At 39.0% G+C, this 15,945-nt stretch overlaps 1 protein-coding gene across 1 annotated transcript; it reads right to left on the bottom strand.

Moving 5' to 3' along the window:
- Positions 1-6,810: 6,810 nt before the first annotated feature.
- Positions 6,811-15,532, bottom strand: LOC131924415 (melanoma inhibitory activity protein 2-like). Its single transcript, XM_059279700.1, has 4 exons — positions 15,261-15,532; positions 11,318-11,376; positions 10,090-10,291; positions 6,811-7,328 (listed from the first exon to the last, which is right to left on the bottom strand). Exons 2-4 carry the CDS (start codon positions 11,354-11,356, stop codon positions 7,132-7,134), a joined length of 438 nt encoding a protein of 145 aa, XP_059135683.1. The 5' UTR covers positions 11,357-11,376; positions 15,261-15,532; the 3' UTR covers positions 6,811-7,131.
- Positions 15,533-15,945: the final 413 nt, after the last annotated feature.

Genomic DNA, 15,945 nt, shown 5'->3' with positions numbered 1-15,945 from the left:
TTCAAAGTCCCCCTTTGAGAAAAGGCAAGCTTCAAAACAGACACTAAGCCAAGCATGATGACACACCCCTATAATCCTGGCTCTTGAGAAATAGAGACAGGAAGATCCAAAGTTTAAGGTAAATGTCTTAGTTACTTTTCTGTTGCTGTGACAAATCACTATGACCAAGGCATCTTATAAAAGAGAGTGTTTAATTGGGCTTACAGTTTCAGAGGAGTAAGTCCAAGATAGTGGAAGAAAAGCATGGCAGCAGGAACATCTGAGAACTCAAATCTTGATCCACAAGTAGGAGGCAGAAAAAGCCAAGCATGGCACAGGTCTTTTGAATCCTCAAAGCCGTATATCTTGGTTATTGTTCTATTGCTGTGAAGAGACACCATGACCAAGGCAACTCCTATAAAGGGAAGCATTTAACTGGAGACTGCTTACAGTCTCAGTGGCTTAGTCCATTATCATGTGAGGAGAATGGCAGCATGCAGGCAGGCATGGTGCTGAAGAAGTAACTGAGTTTTACATCCTGATCCTCAGGCAGCAGGCTAGGGCCAAGGGATGGAGGGTAGACTTGGCCTGGCATAAGATTTTGAAACCTCAAAGCCCATCGCCAGCAGCAAACCACCTCCAACAAGGCCATACCTACTAAGCTTTCCAGACAGTCTACCAACTGGTGACTAAGCATTCAAATATATGATTTCTCCTATTTATTCTCCTGCCTTAATTATAAGGTGTTTCCCTCTCATGTGCAAGGACTGTGGGTTCCATCCCCATCTGTGGTGGTTTGAAAGAAAATGGCCACCAAAGGGAGTGGCACTATTAGGTGGCCTTATTGGAAATGTGTCACTGTGGGGTTGGGCTTTGAAGTCTTTTTTGCTTAAGCTTCCCTCAGTGTGAAAGACAGTTGACTTCCTATTGCCTGCAAGATGAGAACTCTCAGCTCCAATACCACATCAGCATCCATGCTGCCATGCTCCCTGTTACGATGATATTGGACTGAACCTCTGAAACTGTAGGAAGCCACCCTAATTAAATGTTTTCTTATAAAAGTTGCCTTGGTCATGGTGTCTCTTCACAGCAATAAAAACCCAAACTAAGACAGAAGTTGGTACCAGAGACTGAGGGTATTGCTGTGATAGGCCTGACTATGTGTTTGAAGGAATTTGGACTTTGGTGCTTTGGGTTTGGGAAGCAGTTGGAATGCTTTAAGCCATACGAGTAGGAGCATGGAAGACAGTGGTACTAAGAGTTATTTGAACTATCAAGGGGGCTCACTCGAGGTTTCAGAGGAGAATTTTAGTATGTTGCCTAGAGATCATTCTTGTAATATTTTGTGAATAAAGTGATTACCTTTTGTCCTTGCCCGAAGAGTTTGTCTGAGTGAAGTGTTTTGGATTAATTCTGTTGGCAGAAGAAATCTCAAAACAGCCTAGTATAGACATTTGTGTGGTTTTTAGTGGTAACCCCAATGAAGATTTATAATGAAAAGGAGCAAGCTGAGCAGGGTAAATTACAAGATGTAAATTTTAAGGAGACAAAGAGCTCCAGGAAGTGGAATGGAGCTAAACCCTATGTACAGGAAGGTAAACTGACTAAGAAATGGAATAAAGGGAGTGGTGACCTCAGAGCAATGTTTTTTTGTTTCTGCTCTTTTGGGGGGGCTCAACACCCAGCTCCCAAATAAATCATACACAGGTGCTTATTTTTAATTATGAATGCCCAACCTTAGCTTGGCTTGTTTCTTGCCAGCTTTCCTTAAATTACCCCATCTACGTTTTGCCTCTGGGCTTTTCCTGTTCTCTCCTGTAAATCTTTTTTTTTTTTTTTTTTTAAAGATTTATTTATTTATTATGTATACAGAAGAGGGTGCCAGATCTCATTACAGATGGTTGTGAGCCACCATGTGGGTGCTGGGAATTGAACTCAGGACCTCTGGAAGAGCAGTCGGTGCTCTTAACCTCTAAGCCATCTCTCCAGCCCTCTCTCCTGTAAATCTTAATCTTACTCCATGGCTTGCTGTGTAGCTGGGTGGCTGACCCCTGGAATCCTCTTCCTTCTCTGGCTACTTCTCTTTCCTTTTCTATTCCTGTATAACTTTCTTTGTTTCTTACTTCTTTTTCTCCTCCTCCAAGATTTCTCCTATTTATTCTCTCTGCCTACCAGTACCGCCTATCTTTTCTCCTGATTTGCTATTGGCTGTTCTTTATTAGACCACCAGGTGTTTTTAGACAGGCACAGTAATGCAGCTTCACAGAGTTAAACAAATGCAACATGAACAAAAGTAACACACCTTAAAATAATATTCTACAACAGGGCAAGATCACATCCAGCTAAGCTTCCAACCTGTGCAAAGGAACTAAAGAAAAATTTAGAGCTGGGTGTGGTGGGGCATACCTTTAATCCCAGAACTGGGAAGACAGAGGCTAGCAGATCTCTGAGTTTGAGGCCAGCCCCATCTACAGATCACATTTCAGGACAGCCAAGTTTAGGCAGTGAAGATGTAATTGAATGAGGGTACCATGTTCCAGCTCCAGCAAGCAGCAGAACTTGGCAGTTTTCCCCATGTGGTTGTAGCTTTAGGGAAAGAGAAGAAAGGAGTTATGGAATAAAGCTGCTGAGGCCAGGCATGTGTCAGAGGTGTCCCTGAATGGAGGCCTAGCAGAGAGGCCATTGAGTGAAGCTGTGAGGATGAGGCCTGGATTGCCTTGGAGAACCTAAGAGAGATGCCAGAGCCAGGAATGCCAAGGAGAGCTACTAAGAGGGAGTGGAACCAGCCCAAGGGAAAGATGTGTGCTACAACCAACAAAGCTGAGCAGAGTTGGAGATCTAGAGTGTTTTGACATCAGACATGGAGATGCAGAGTTTGGAGTTTGCCTAGCCGGTTTTCTATCTTGCTTTTGTCCAGTATTTCCTCACTATGCTCCCTTCTCTGCAATTTGAAATGATAATGTATATCCTGTGCCATTTTATGTATGAAGAATGTAATCTGATTTTTTATTTTTACCAGTGAGATTTACAGTTTTAAGGGAGTGTCATGCCTCTCAGAAGAGACCTTGGACTTTGGACTTTTAAACAAGTTTGAGACTGTTATAGACTATGGGGACTTCTGAAGTTGGATTGAGTGCATTTTTTGTATTGTGATATGGCTATCAGCCTTTGGGAGCCAGGAAGTAGAATATGGTGGTTTGAAAGAAAGTGCCTCAGTGTGACAGTCCACTTCTTGTTGCCTGCAAGATGTAGCACTCTCAACTCCAGCACCATGTCTGCATGCATGCTGCCATGCTCCCCATCATGATGATAATGGACTGAACCTTTGAAACTGTAAGCAAGCCACCCCTTTTAAGAGTTGCTATGGTCATGGTGTCTCTTCACAGCAATAAAAACCCTAACAAAGACACCAGCACTGCCAAAAAGACAGTGTGAACAAAATGAGTCAAACAGTTTTTCCGTATCTCCCACCACCCCATGATTAAAGAATTTAGGGAGCCAGTAGAGTGGGGCTGGGAAGGACAAGGTTCTTATGGTTGAACACAAAGATGCAGAAACTGCCTTGCTTGGGCTTATGACATGACACATATTTTAGGATGCCTTAACATTAAAATGGAATTCAGAAAATGTGTTGCTTTGAAAGAGGTTATACTTTAGTTTCCACAGAAAACAAAAGGCTGTGGATTCCTTCAAGGTTGATACACACCGGGTTTGATTGGGGAAGAACCCCTAAAAATCCTGGCTGGAGACTAAAAAAATAAACCTAGAAAACTACAAGACAGGTCACATATATTTTACCTGCTCAAACATAAAACAAAAAATTGTCTTCAGCTGGCTTGCATATAGTGCACAGTCCATATGTGTGTTAATGCAGATATATATGTTACCTTTGAAAGTTTGTATTTTCAGAGCAAGGAGACCAGATACTAATGAAAACGGGTGGGCCAGGTGATCCAGCCCCTCAGAGTGCCTGTGTTGCAGTTTGCTCAGAGTTCTGTATCCAGAACAGCTTCAAGGTTGCTGGCTGAGATAGTCCAGCCTGATAAGACTATTCCAGCCAGAACTACAGATAAGTCTTGTGCTTTCCCATTGCACAGACACTGGACAACAAATGTTATGGCTAGTTTTTCCAAATGACCATTATCCTAATTTTCTCAGGGTTTCCCAAAGATGTCATCACCCACAGACAGCAGGAAGCAGTCTAGAGAACATGACGACCACTTTCCCAAGAGGTGGGAGTGGGTAGTTTTTGGTCATTCAATGGGTTATGGACATTTGTCATCATTTAGGGGGCTTGGTTACAAGTTGTTGTTGGTCATGGTTGGGGAGAAAAGTAAACAAAGGACATTGAATTCAAGAATCTCTAAAGGCAAAAAGTGGGAATATAATATAGAAATGATGAGATGAAAGAATGGATTATTGAGTCTACTTTTGAACAACCACTAGTCTCAAATATTTTACATTTTGGTATGGAGTTTTGCATATTGATACAAATTTAAGGGATTTTTTGTTGTTATACTGTATATATGTTTCTATTCTTGTTTAAGATATTATACTTTACCTTAATGCAGCTTATTTAAAAATGTAAAGTTTTAGTCCTTAAAAACTATTTAGGATAATAAAGGATACAGGTTAATAGTTAGTCATCTATAACAATCAAACTTAGTCATGTTAGGCATGTTTTCAAGGTCATACAAAGATATATTTTAAATAGATGGTCTTCAAACACTTCAAAGACCTATAGAACATGGCATTTAAAATGTTTTAATAACCTAAGGCTTTTCATGACAAACATATCTGTAGCGCGAATTCTTATTGGTCTTAATAACAAAACCCAGAGTCAGCTATCAGGATAAATGCTGAAAGATCAAAGAAGTAAAAGAACAGCCAAAATCACCTCTTACCTACCAAAAAGAGTTGAGCTCCTGTCTACACCTGCCTTATATTCCTCTCGTCCCCAAGCCATATCATTTCCTGTCTCCTTTCTACACAGACCTCCAGACCTCTGTGGTTAACTAATGGCTAGCTCGACCCTCTGATCTTTTTGCAAGCTTTATGTGTTAGATAGAGTACAAGCAAAATATCACCACACACATCTACTCCTGGCAGCACCAATCTACTTCATAAAAGGATGATGGACACCAAAGAAAACCTCCATATGGAGTTTGCTTTCATTTGTGGTAAGGTCAGCCAATGGGCAAAGAAACTGCCCTTGCCTCAATTGCTGATATTTTGCTGCCCAAATTGGACAAGCAGGACACAAAAGAAAGCATCTGCCAAACTGCCAAGACAAGGTAGGACAGTCCTTCAAAATTCCTGCTTCACAGAACAGTCTGTCAGAAGTTTTAGGCCTGTAGGCCCAAGTTGGATGAGCCAACATTACAGAGGAACTTGGGGTGACTGTCCAAGGCAGCAAGATGTCTCTGCCGTTTCTTAGTTATGGAAGTTGCATTTTCTGCACTTCCTGTTTACTCAAGTAATATTTTATCCTTCATGGGTCTCTGATGGAGATTGAAGACTAGATAGTTATAGTTTTACAGTTTCTCTTGTTATCAAATTCAGAAAAGAACTTACATAAGAGATGTAAAGTTATAAGGTTAAAAAACATAAAAGCTTAAGTTGTTTCTCTAAAACCATGTTTTACTTAAGGTCTACAAAGATATTTTTAGGATGGTAGTACAAGTTATAATAAAAATGGTTTAGGTATAAAACTTTGAATTCAACAAGATAGGATAGATAATGGAGCATTTTCTCTAAATATGCCAAATGCACAAGGATTGGACATTGTGAATGTAATTCTTGCTTGATGATTGTTCTTATTATATATAGTTTACTTTATTAGAGTTAAAATCTTTTTTATTTAGACAAAAAGAGGAATTGTTGTGGAATAATCTTTTTGTACACTGTGAAGATGTGTCACTCTGATTGGTTTAATAAAAAGATGAACAGCCAATAGCTAGGCAGGATTTTTCAGGGCAGAGAGGAAGCTGGAAAGACGGTGGAGTGGCCAGGAAATGCAGAGGAAGGTCATGTAGGAGATGAAGTAACAAGCCACGAGCAATGTGGCAGCACATAGATTAATAGAAATGGGTTCATTTAAATTGTAAGAGCTAGCTAAACCACAAGCCTAAGCTATCAGCCAAGCTTTCACAATGTTAATAAGAAGTCTCTGTGTCATTATTTGTGAGCAGGCAGCCCAAAGAAATATCTGCCTACACTACACCATAGAAATCTTTGAAATTCTTTTCTTTTTGAGGGGATGGGCGGGGGTTCTCTGTGTAACAGCTCTAGCTGTTGTAGAACTCACTCTGTAGACTAGTCAGGCCTTGAACTCCTGAGTCCTGATAGTATAGTAGATACACATACTAAAATGTAATCCATATTTAAGTTTTTAAAGTTTATTAATTTATTTTGGGTCATTAATAGCTAATTACAAGAAGTAGGATACAGATTTTATAAGATGATCAATCAGAAAGATAACAAAATGCTTTATCTTTTCTTAAAATATAATTTTATGTGTGCAGATGTTTTGTCTACATGCATGTCTGTGCATTACATGCATTCCTGGTGCATCTGGAGGCCAGAAGAGGCCACTGGATTCCCTGGAGCTGGAGTTACAGAGGCTTGTGAACTGCCATGTGGATTCTGGGAACCAAACCCAAGTCCTCTGGAAGAGCAGCCAGTACTCTTAACCACTGAGCCACCAGCTCTGCAGCCCCAACTGCTTGACTTTTGAACCACTGAATTATTGGTACAGGTAAAAAGACTAATTTATGGAACCATGTTTATTATTTTATTATTGGTTTTATTATTAGCAATGCCAAACAAGACTTTAAATCAATTAAAATTTATTTCATTATACATAAAGTTACTTTTACATTTGTCTACAACCACGGTGAACACATTCTTGGTATAAAGACACAGCCTTTTGAGTTTAAGATATCTCCAACTATAAGATTACATATATAAAACTACCATAATTATGGATGAGGTAATCAAAGTAAAATATACTATTCAGAATAAAATAAAATGGAAATAATTTACTCATAAGATTCATATTTAAATCATATTTATTTACAAAATACTATCCTGAGAATTATAATTCCATTAAGCTTCAATTTGAGCAAAAAATAATTGCATAGGTAATAGGAGTTATTTAAACTCAATATAGGAAGAAAATGACACCCGACGTCTCTTAGGTTTCTGAAGTTCCTCTGCAGGTTCATTTGAAGGTGAAATCAAGTCTGAAGGGAGCTCATGTCTGCTTTCAGGATGTGGGGGTCGGGGGAAGAACCTAGCTCCTGGGATAAGGGAAGGTGGAAAGCCCCTCGGTGGGTACACATTTCTCCCTGTTCAAAGAGCAAAGGACATTGGAAGTTGAAACCCCAAACTACACACTTGTTAAAAACCACTAGCTCTGGTAGTTATTCTGATATTCAAACACCCACACCAGAATATTTGATCTCACAAATTAATTTTGACATTGAAAAATGTACTTCTTCAACTACATAGGATTAATAAGAATCATTAATTTCAGGTATGTTTGTCCTATCTTTGCAGTTACACAAGCTCTCAATACACTCAAGGCTTACTTTAAAACAGGTTTTCAATGTAGTCAGATTTTCAAACTTACCATTCAGATCAGTGATTCTGACCTGATATTCTACTAAAAACATTTCCTGTAATGCCAAGGACCATCTTAAAACTTAACAAACAAAATTCATTTGATTCACCTAGAACTTTAAAACTAGAGATGAAATCAGAGAGCAGCTACCTAGGATAACTAAGCTGTCTTGTCTAGTACTTGAAAACATGATTTACTGTGTAGAAACCTGTGGTTCCAAAGGGTAAAGTGTGCTGTAAAAGCAACAAATTATTTTTATTTTAAAATGTCAGGGTTTGAAGGAATTTCAGTTAGGTTCAACAAATAACTAAATATGATCTTAGATTTTAAATAAATATGATCAGGTGGGAACTATTTATGAAAAAGACTTTAAAACACTTTAGTCAGTAATCTTGACTAAAATATAAGTATTTTAATAATGAACACAATACATTTCTATCAAATTAAATACACATAATTTTAATCTTAAAACTGCTTATACATTCAGTGATTCTCTGAGCTATCACAATACAGTAAAATTCAAAATTAGCTAAGGTGGAATAAGGTGAAGCCTTGGCTTCCTTTGTTGCTGGACTGTAACCTGTGAGCCATGTAAACCCTCTCCTCCTCAAGCTGGTTCTGGTCAGGATTTATCACTGCAGTGTAGATGTAACCGTCTTATTAAATAAGAAACACAGAGCCAAATACAGAGTTAAAAACCCAAGAGATCAGAGCAGTAGCTGAGAGCTGAGACTTAAAACCGCCTTTCTTACCCTTAGCTGCCGCTATCATCCTTCCCCTCAGAAAAGGGTAGATTAATGAACCTACTTTTAAAGAGCAACAACTTGTTTTACATTGGTATAGATTTTAGTTTATTGATACAAATTTGAAGTTAATTTTGTTATACTGTATATATATTTCTACTCTGTTTAAGGTATTATGTTTATATAACTCATTTATATTGTAATGGATAATTGAGAAATACAGATTAATAATCTTCTATGATAGTCAAACTTATAGTCAAGTTAAGTTTTCTAGGTATACATAGATATATTTCAGATAGATAGGTAATCTTCAAATACTTCAAAGAGCTACAGAATATGACATTTAAAATGTTTTAAAAATTTAGACTTTCGGGGCTGGAGAGATGGCTCAGTGGTTAAGAGCACTGACTGCTCTTCCAGAGGTCCTGAGTTCGATTCCCAGCAACCACATGGTGGCTCACAACCACCTGTAATGAGATCTGGTGCCCTCTTCTGGCCTGCAAGGACACATGCAGACAGAACACTGTATACATAATTAATAAATAAAATCTTTAAAAAATATATATTGTATAAAACTTTAAAAAAAAAATTTAGACTTTCTGGACAGTGAGACATGTCTGCTCCTGACAGCACCAATTTACTTCAGAGAGGAGGATGGGCATCAAAGACACTCCATATGGAGTTTATCTTCACCTTGGCAAAAATAGCCATTTGGGCAAGAAACCGTTCTTGCCTAGACTGCCTAAAAAAAATATATTGACTGGACATGCAGGACCCATAGGAAGGTGACCACTGAACTTTGCTTGGCAAAATGGTCCTTCAGGTTCCTGCTTCACAGAGAAAACTGCCAGACATTCTACAGGACACAAAGAAAAACAACTAAGAGACTCTAGGCCTGTGGGCTGAAGACAGATGCCCCAACTTTACGAAGGAACTTTAGATGACTGTCCAGGCTGCCAGCTGTCTCTGTCTACCCTGCAAGACTCCCGAAAGTTGCTTGCATCCTTCTTCCGGTTCTCAGGTAATAAGACTAGATTGTTATAATTTCCTCAGTTACGATAAAAAATAAGTTAGATATAAAACCTTAGACTCACAAATATAGGATAGATAGGATATCTTTTATTTTGCCAAATACAAATAGAGTAGATATTATAAATATACTAGATATTGTAACTATAATTCTTGCTTGATAATTGTTTTGTTATATGTAATTTTACTATGGAAAAGTTAAAACCTTCCTTTTAAAAAAAAAGAAAAGGGGAAGTGCTTGGGATGTTCTGTATGTTAAATGTGTTACTCTGAATAAAATAAAATAAAACACTGATTGGCCAGTAGCCAGACAAAAAATATAGGTGAGACAAACAAACAAAAAAAAATTCTAAAAAGTAAAAGACAGAAAGGAGCTACTGCCAGCTGCCGCCATGACAAGCAAAATGTGTAAGGTACTGGTAAGCCATGAGCCACGTGACAATTTATAGACTAATAGAAATCAGTGAATTTAAGATAGAAGAAGTAGATAACAAAAAGCCTAACACAGCCATACAGTTTATAAATAATATAAGTCTCTGTGTGTTTACTTGGTTGGGTCTGAGCAGCTGCGAGACTGGCAAGTGAGAGATTTGTCCTGACCATGGGCCAGGCAGGACCAAAAAAACTCTAGCTACACAGCAGCAGGAACCAAACTTGAAGAAAAGCACAGATAAACGTTGACACATACATGACTCTTTAAAAAAAAAAGCCTACCTGGGTATGGAAGACGTGGTGGGCCAGGGAAGTCGTTAGGTGGAGAATAATAATCTGGAGGAGCTCCACAGATGTTTCTTGGAGAAGGTGGGGGGAAGGGGCAGGCCCTTCCCATCAACTGGCTCCTTGGGTCCACAGGGGGAACTGGGGGACCCGGTGGAGGGACGAAGCCATGACCAGGAGCATCAGGCACTTTTGAGTTCTGTAACAGATTGACAGTCAGCAGTCAGTAAAGTGGCTCGATTCACAGCTCCTTTCCTGGGAGTGTCAGGCATAGAAGAAAGCGTGTAGACACCTACACCAAAAGCGGTCCATGACATTCTAGAAAGCTGGAGAACAGGCTCAGATTTTCACACCAGTGTCAGAGCCGCTTGTTCCCTATCATAAGTATTTTTACTAATTCAACAGAGGACTTAAGTAATAGTCTACCTAGCTCACACTAAACCAGGAGTTTATCAAATACACACTCAAAAAGAAAATGTTAAGATATTGATAATCTCAAAATGGCCAAAGTCAATGTTATATTTTAAAACTAAAATATATTTTAAGATTCAAATAAAATTTCAAGGAGAAACTCTGAAATTGTGTTCAGCTAGTAAAGAGGGTTTAAAATCCATCTGAAAGTACTTTTTTTTTAAGGTGGAAGCTGTCAGGTTTCTTTCTCATTTCTTTTAGTATGTTCTATTTACTTCACATGTATGAGGGTTTTTGCCTGCATGTATGTCTTTATGTACATTCAGTATTCTCAGAGAATAGAATAGGGCTTCAGATCCCTTGAGACTGGAGGCAAGAATAGTTGTGAGCCACCACGTGGGTGCTGGGAACCAAACCCAGGTCCTCTAGGAGAGCAGCCAGTGCTCTTAACCTCTAAGCCATTTCTCTAGCCCATTATTTGCTGGGGTTTTTTCATTGTTGTTATTGTTGTTGTTGTTGTTGTTGTTGAGACAAGATCTCCTTATGTAGCCCACACTGACTTCGAATTCACAAAATCCTCTTCTTCCCTCAGCCTGCCAAAATGCCAGGATTACATGCATCATCAAAACCTGCTTGTGACTTGTACTATTTCACCAAAGGTTACAAGCCAGAAATGAAACAGTGCTAATGCTAAGTAGGAGTATATTTTATTAATATCATGTTATTCACAAAGTAGAGTAGCTCTAGCCTTGTTCTAGTAAAATCAAGAAACTGATTATGGATACATGGGTAGAATTCAATTTCCAGTACTTACACCAGGTTGATCTTCGGTATCATTTCTACTAGACTGCATTTCAGAGCAGACTGGCCCATCTAGACAGAAAAATTAAATGAATTCATGAATTCTCACTTATTCCTAGACCATTTCCAGATCCAAATGACACTGGTACGTTCCACTCCCCTTGCTGGACAGGAGAACAACTCAAATGAATACAATAGTATTCCATATTTAGGGTCCCAAAAGCAGCCTGAGGTTTGTAGAAATTTCAATAGAACAAACATTCTTTTGCAGTGTGGTGATCACCTTTCCACGTGGTTCCCAGGCAACCTTGCTGCAGCAGCCTCCTAGGTAAACAACTTGGGAGGCAGCACCCCACTTCCTGTCTTTTCTGGTTGCCCACCTTTCCCTCAGTACACAATATATACTTTTATGAAAGTATCCTTATGGAACTCAACAAATGCACAATGAAAAGGTAAATTAATTTTCTGAATTTTATTCTTTGTTAATGTTTTATGGACTTTGATAGTACAGTAGATACACATATTTCCCTGGACAAGAATGTTATGGCTAGTTTTTCCAAGACTTGACCATTATCCCAGTTTTCTCAGGGTTTCCCAAAGATGTCATCACCCACAGCAGAAAGCAGTCTAGAGAACATGGTGACCACTTTCCCAAGAGGTGGGAGTGGGTGGTTTTTGGTCATTCAATGGGTTATGGACATTTGTCATCGTTTAGGGGTTTGGTTACAAGTTGTTATTGGTCATGGTTGGGGAGAAAAGTAAACAAAGGACATTAAATTCAAGAATCTCTTTCTAAAGGAAAAAAGTGGGAATATAATATAGAAACGATGAGATAAAAGAGTGGATTATTGAGTCTACTTTTGAACAACCGCTAGTCTCAAATATTTTACATTGGTATGGAGTTTTGCATATTGATATAAATTTAAGGGGTTTTTTTTTTTGGTATACTGTGTATATGTTTCTAGTCTTGTTTAAGATAATGTACCAATGCAGCTTATTTAAAAATGTAATTTTTAGTCCTTGAAAACTATTTAGCATATTAAAGAAATACAGGTTAATAGTCATCTATAACAATCAAACTTAGTCATGTTAGGCATGTTTTCAAGGTCATACAAAGATTTTTATTTCATTTTATTTTTTTGAGACAGGATTTCTCTGTGTAGTTTTGGTGCCTGCCCTGGATCACTCTGTAGACCAGGCTGACCTCAAACTCACAGAGATCCACCTGGTTCTGCTTCCCGAGTGCTGGAATTAAAGGGATGCAACACCACCGCCCGGCCAAACATATTTTAAATAAATGGTCTTCAAACACTTCAAAGACCTAAGAATATGGCATTTAAAATGTTTTAATAACCTAAGGCTTTTCATGACAGTGAGACACATCTGTAGCGCAAACTCTAATTGGTCTTAATAACAAAAAGCCAGAGTCAGGTATCAGGGTAAATGCTGAAAGATCAGAGAAGTGAAGGAGAAGCCAAAGTCACCTCTTACCTCCACGACTCCCCAGACCAAAAAGGGTCAAGCTCCTGTCTCTGCCTGCCTTATATTCCTCACTCTCCGCAGCCACATCCCAGGATTAAAGGTGTCCGCCACCTTGGCCCAGCTTGAAATTCTTACACAAAGAAATAATCCACCTACTTTTTTTCAAACTGGGTTGAATCACATTTCTGTCTTACGAACAAGAATTGTCCTCCACCACCCCAACCTGAATTGTAGTTTAACTCCTCTTCAAAGATCCTTTAAGACTCTCAAATTTTAAAAAAAAAAAAAAAAGCCTTTCTTCCCTCCTACCCAGTTCTATGAAAACTGCTACAAAACGACCAAGTGGTCTAAGTTGTAGAAATTACAGGTCTAAAGGTGTTTCTAAACAGGCTCATAGTGCACCTGAACTACTGCTGCAGATACGATGATTATCAACGAAGTTCACAAAACAATTGTGTAGTTTCTCATCCTATCTACTAGTAAACTCTTAAAAGCCTTCTTCAACAAACCTGGTGCCAAAGAATGTGATGTTTTTCTGACCCAAACTCTAGTAACATATTTCAAAAACCTATACAAAACACAGGAAAAAATGTATATACAAAGATATTACACGATCTTCAATTTTTTCACATCTTAATTGTGTGTATATATAAGGGGGTGTGCATGGATATGGGGGTGCTGGGAGAGGCCAGAGGCATCGGATCCCATGGAACTGGAGTTACAAGTTGTGGGTAACCTAAAATGGGCATTGAGAACCTAATTCATCCACCTTTCCAGCTTCAAGAAGAGGTTAGTTACCACTACCTACACAAACTAACTTCAACGGCATGAAGCTTGTAAAGACTATATAACAAAAATAGTGTTATATTACTTGTAAGAAAAAATGTATTTATGGATCTATATAAATATATATGATCTAAATACATGAACCTGTATTCAAAAAGCCATTTGAAGGACTCAAGCCAGAAGGGACTATCACCTGAAGGGATGTAAACATCACTCCTAACAGATGCTTTCTGCTGCCATCATCGACTTTTCTGCAATGATTATATTTTGTGTTTCTGATCTGGTTTTTAAACAAGATGAAGCAGAGAGAATTACACATATAACCTATAATTACACATTCATAGTAGTCCAAAGTAATGCCCAATTCAGTTTCTTGAGCTTTGACCCATTATCACTTCAATTAGCGTAAGTGTAAAGGAAACTAAAATATGTCACTGTTTCAGGCTCTCGTCTTGATGCGCAAGAATAAACTTACAACTGAGCCAGAAACTGGGTCACTGGGATGTGGTGGTATTGTGTTCCCCGAAATATTGTGCACTCTAATAAACTTATCTGGGGTCAGAGAACAGAACAGCCACAATATTTTAAACATAGAGGTTAGGCAGTGGTAGCACATGCCTTTAATCCTAGCATTCCAGAGGCAGAGATCTGCCTGGATCTCTGTGAGTTCAAGGCCACACTGGAAACAGCCAGGCATGGTGACACACGCCTTTAATACCAGGAAGTGATGGCAGGAAGCAGAAAGGTACATAAGGCGTGAAGACCAGGAACTAGAGCTGGTTAAGCTTTTCGGCTTTTAGCAGCAGTTCAGCTGAGATCCATTTGGATGAGGACTCAGAGGCTTCCAGTCTGAGGAAACCGGATCAGCTGAGGAATTGTCGAGGTGAGGAAACTGTGGCTTGTTCTGCTTCTCTGATCTTCCAGCGTTGACCCCAGTACCTAGCTCCAGGTTTGTTTTTATTAATAAGAACTTTTAAGATTCCTGCTACACTGGGATTCACAGGAAAGGAAACTGAAACTTAGTACGTGATTCACTATGGTGCTGAATTAACACTTAAATTACAAATCTGATTTCTTGAGTTGCAAATTTTAGGTCAGATATGGAACAGTTATTATGCATGTTTATATGAACAATAAAGTAGCATACTTGAAAATATAAAACACATAGCTAACAAAGACTGGTCCAGGGAGAGAAAGAAAAGTGGGTTTAAACAGAGATTCTAAGATATTAAGATTACAAAGGCATCAATATAAAACTTGATTGTGGATAAATACCAAAATCGTAAGTTCTTTATTCATGGAAACAATACATAAACTGGTCAATTTGCTGAATCAAGTAATAAAGTGGGAATGAAAAGGTAGAAATGTGTGTTGCAAAAATCTAGAATCAGAATAGGGGGAAACAGTGCCTTCCATGCAAAGCCTTTCTTTCTAGTCTAGAGAACAGAAATACCTCACAAGACCAACGTTTCCCAGTAACACACAGGAAACATTGCAATCACAATCGAAGTGCTTTGCCAAGACAATGTTTACTCTGCTGTCCTTTGACACTGAAGGAAAAACCAACTCAACAAGTGAAGACCACTGGTTGAGCACACGGTTGTGAAATGTGTTAGCGAGGCCCCACTCTCTCCTTTCCTACCAGTGTACAAGACTAGGAGCACAGACCCCGAGTAGAAGACACCTACCTCAGAAGAAAGACACAGGCCTCATGGCAGTTCCACTGTGGCAACTCTCAGCACCGCCCACAGGAAACAGTCAACATCTCCCAATTTAAGAATAAAATGACCGCCAGGTGTGGCGGTGCACGCCCTTAATCCCAGCACTCCAGAGGCAGAAACAGGTTTCTCTCTAAATTCAAGGCCAGCCCGGTCATCACAACCAGAGCTACACATGGAAACCCTGTCTCTAAGACACAAACAGACAAAATCAATCAAGAGATAAATAGCTACAGTGAGAGAAAGAGAAGAAATGTAAGAGAGCCAGTCAGTAGGGCTGGGGGGGGGAAGTGTTCGCTGTGTGAGCCTGAGACCTGAGCTGTCCGAAGCAATAACAGAAAAAGTTACCCTGCCAGCTGTCCTCTGGTCTCCATACATCCCTGTGGGCGTGTGGGCTTGGGTGCTCGCTCGCGCGCTCTCTCTCTCTCTCTGTCTCTCTCTCTGTCTCTCTGTCTCTGTCTCTGTCTCTCTCTCTCTCTCTCTCTCTCACACACACACACACACACACAGTTTTTAAACTGCTAAAAGAAAACTAGTCAGTAAACTAAGTTTTAAAAAATTCTGAAATTCATCATTAGACAATATCCTGGCTTTCTTTAAAATGTAATCCATATTTAAGTTTTTAAAGTTTATTAATTTATTTTGGTTCATTCAT

Source organism: Peromyscus eremicus, chromosome 14 (assembly GCF_949786415.1).
Source record: "Peromyscus eremicus chromosome 14, PerEre_H2_v1, whole genome shotgun sequence".
Taxonomy (NCBI): domain Eukaryota; kingdom Metazoa; phylum Chordata; class Mammalia; order Rodentia; family Cricetidae; genus Peromyscus; species Peromyscus eremicus.
Note: the sequence above shows the minus strand (reverse complement) of the source record. Positions and strands in the feature narration are given on the sequence as shown.

Bases quoted from the DNA above. Each gene is read 5' to 3' on its own strand.
- LOC131924415 (XM_059279700.1), bottom strand. From the start codon at position 11,356: ATGCAGTCTAGTAGAAATGATACCGAAGATCAACCTGGT. The intron at 10,292-11,317 runs GTAAGTACTGGA...AATCTGTTACAG, and splicing joins ATACCGAAGATCAACCTGGT to AACTCAAAAGTGCCTGATGC. The intron at 7,329-10,089 runs GTAGGCTTTTTT...CTCTTTGAACAG, and splicing joins ACCACGTCTTCCATACCCAG to GGAGAAATGTGTACCCACCG.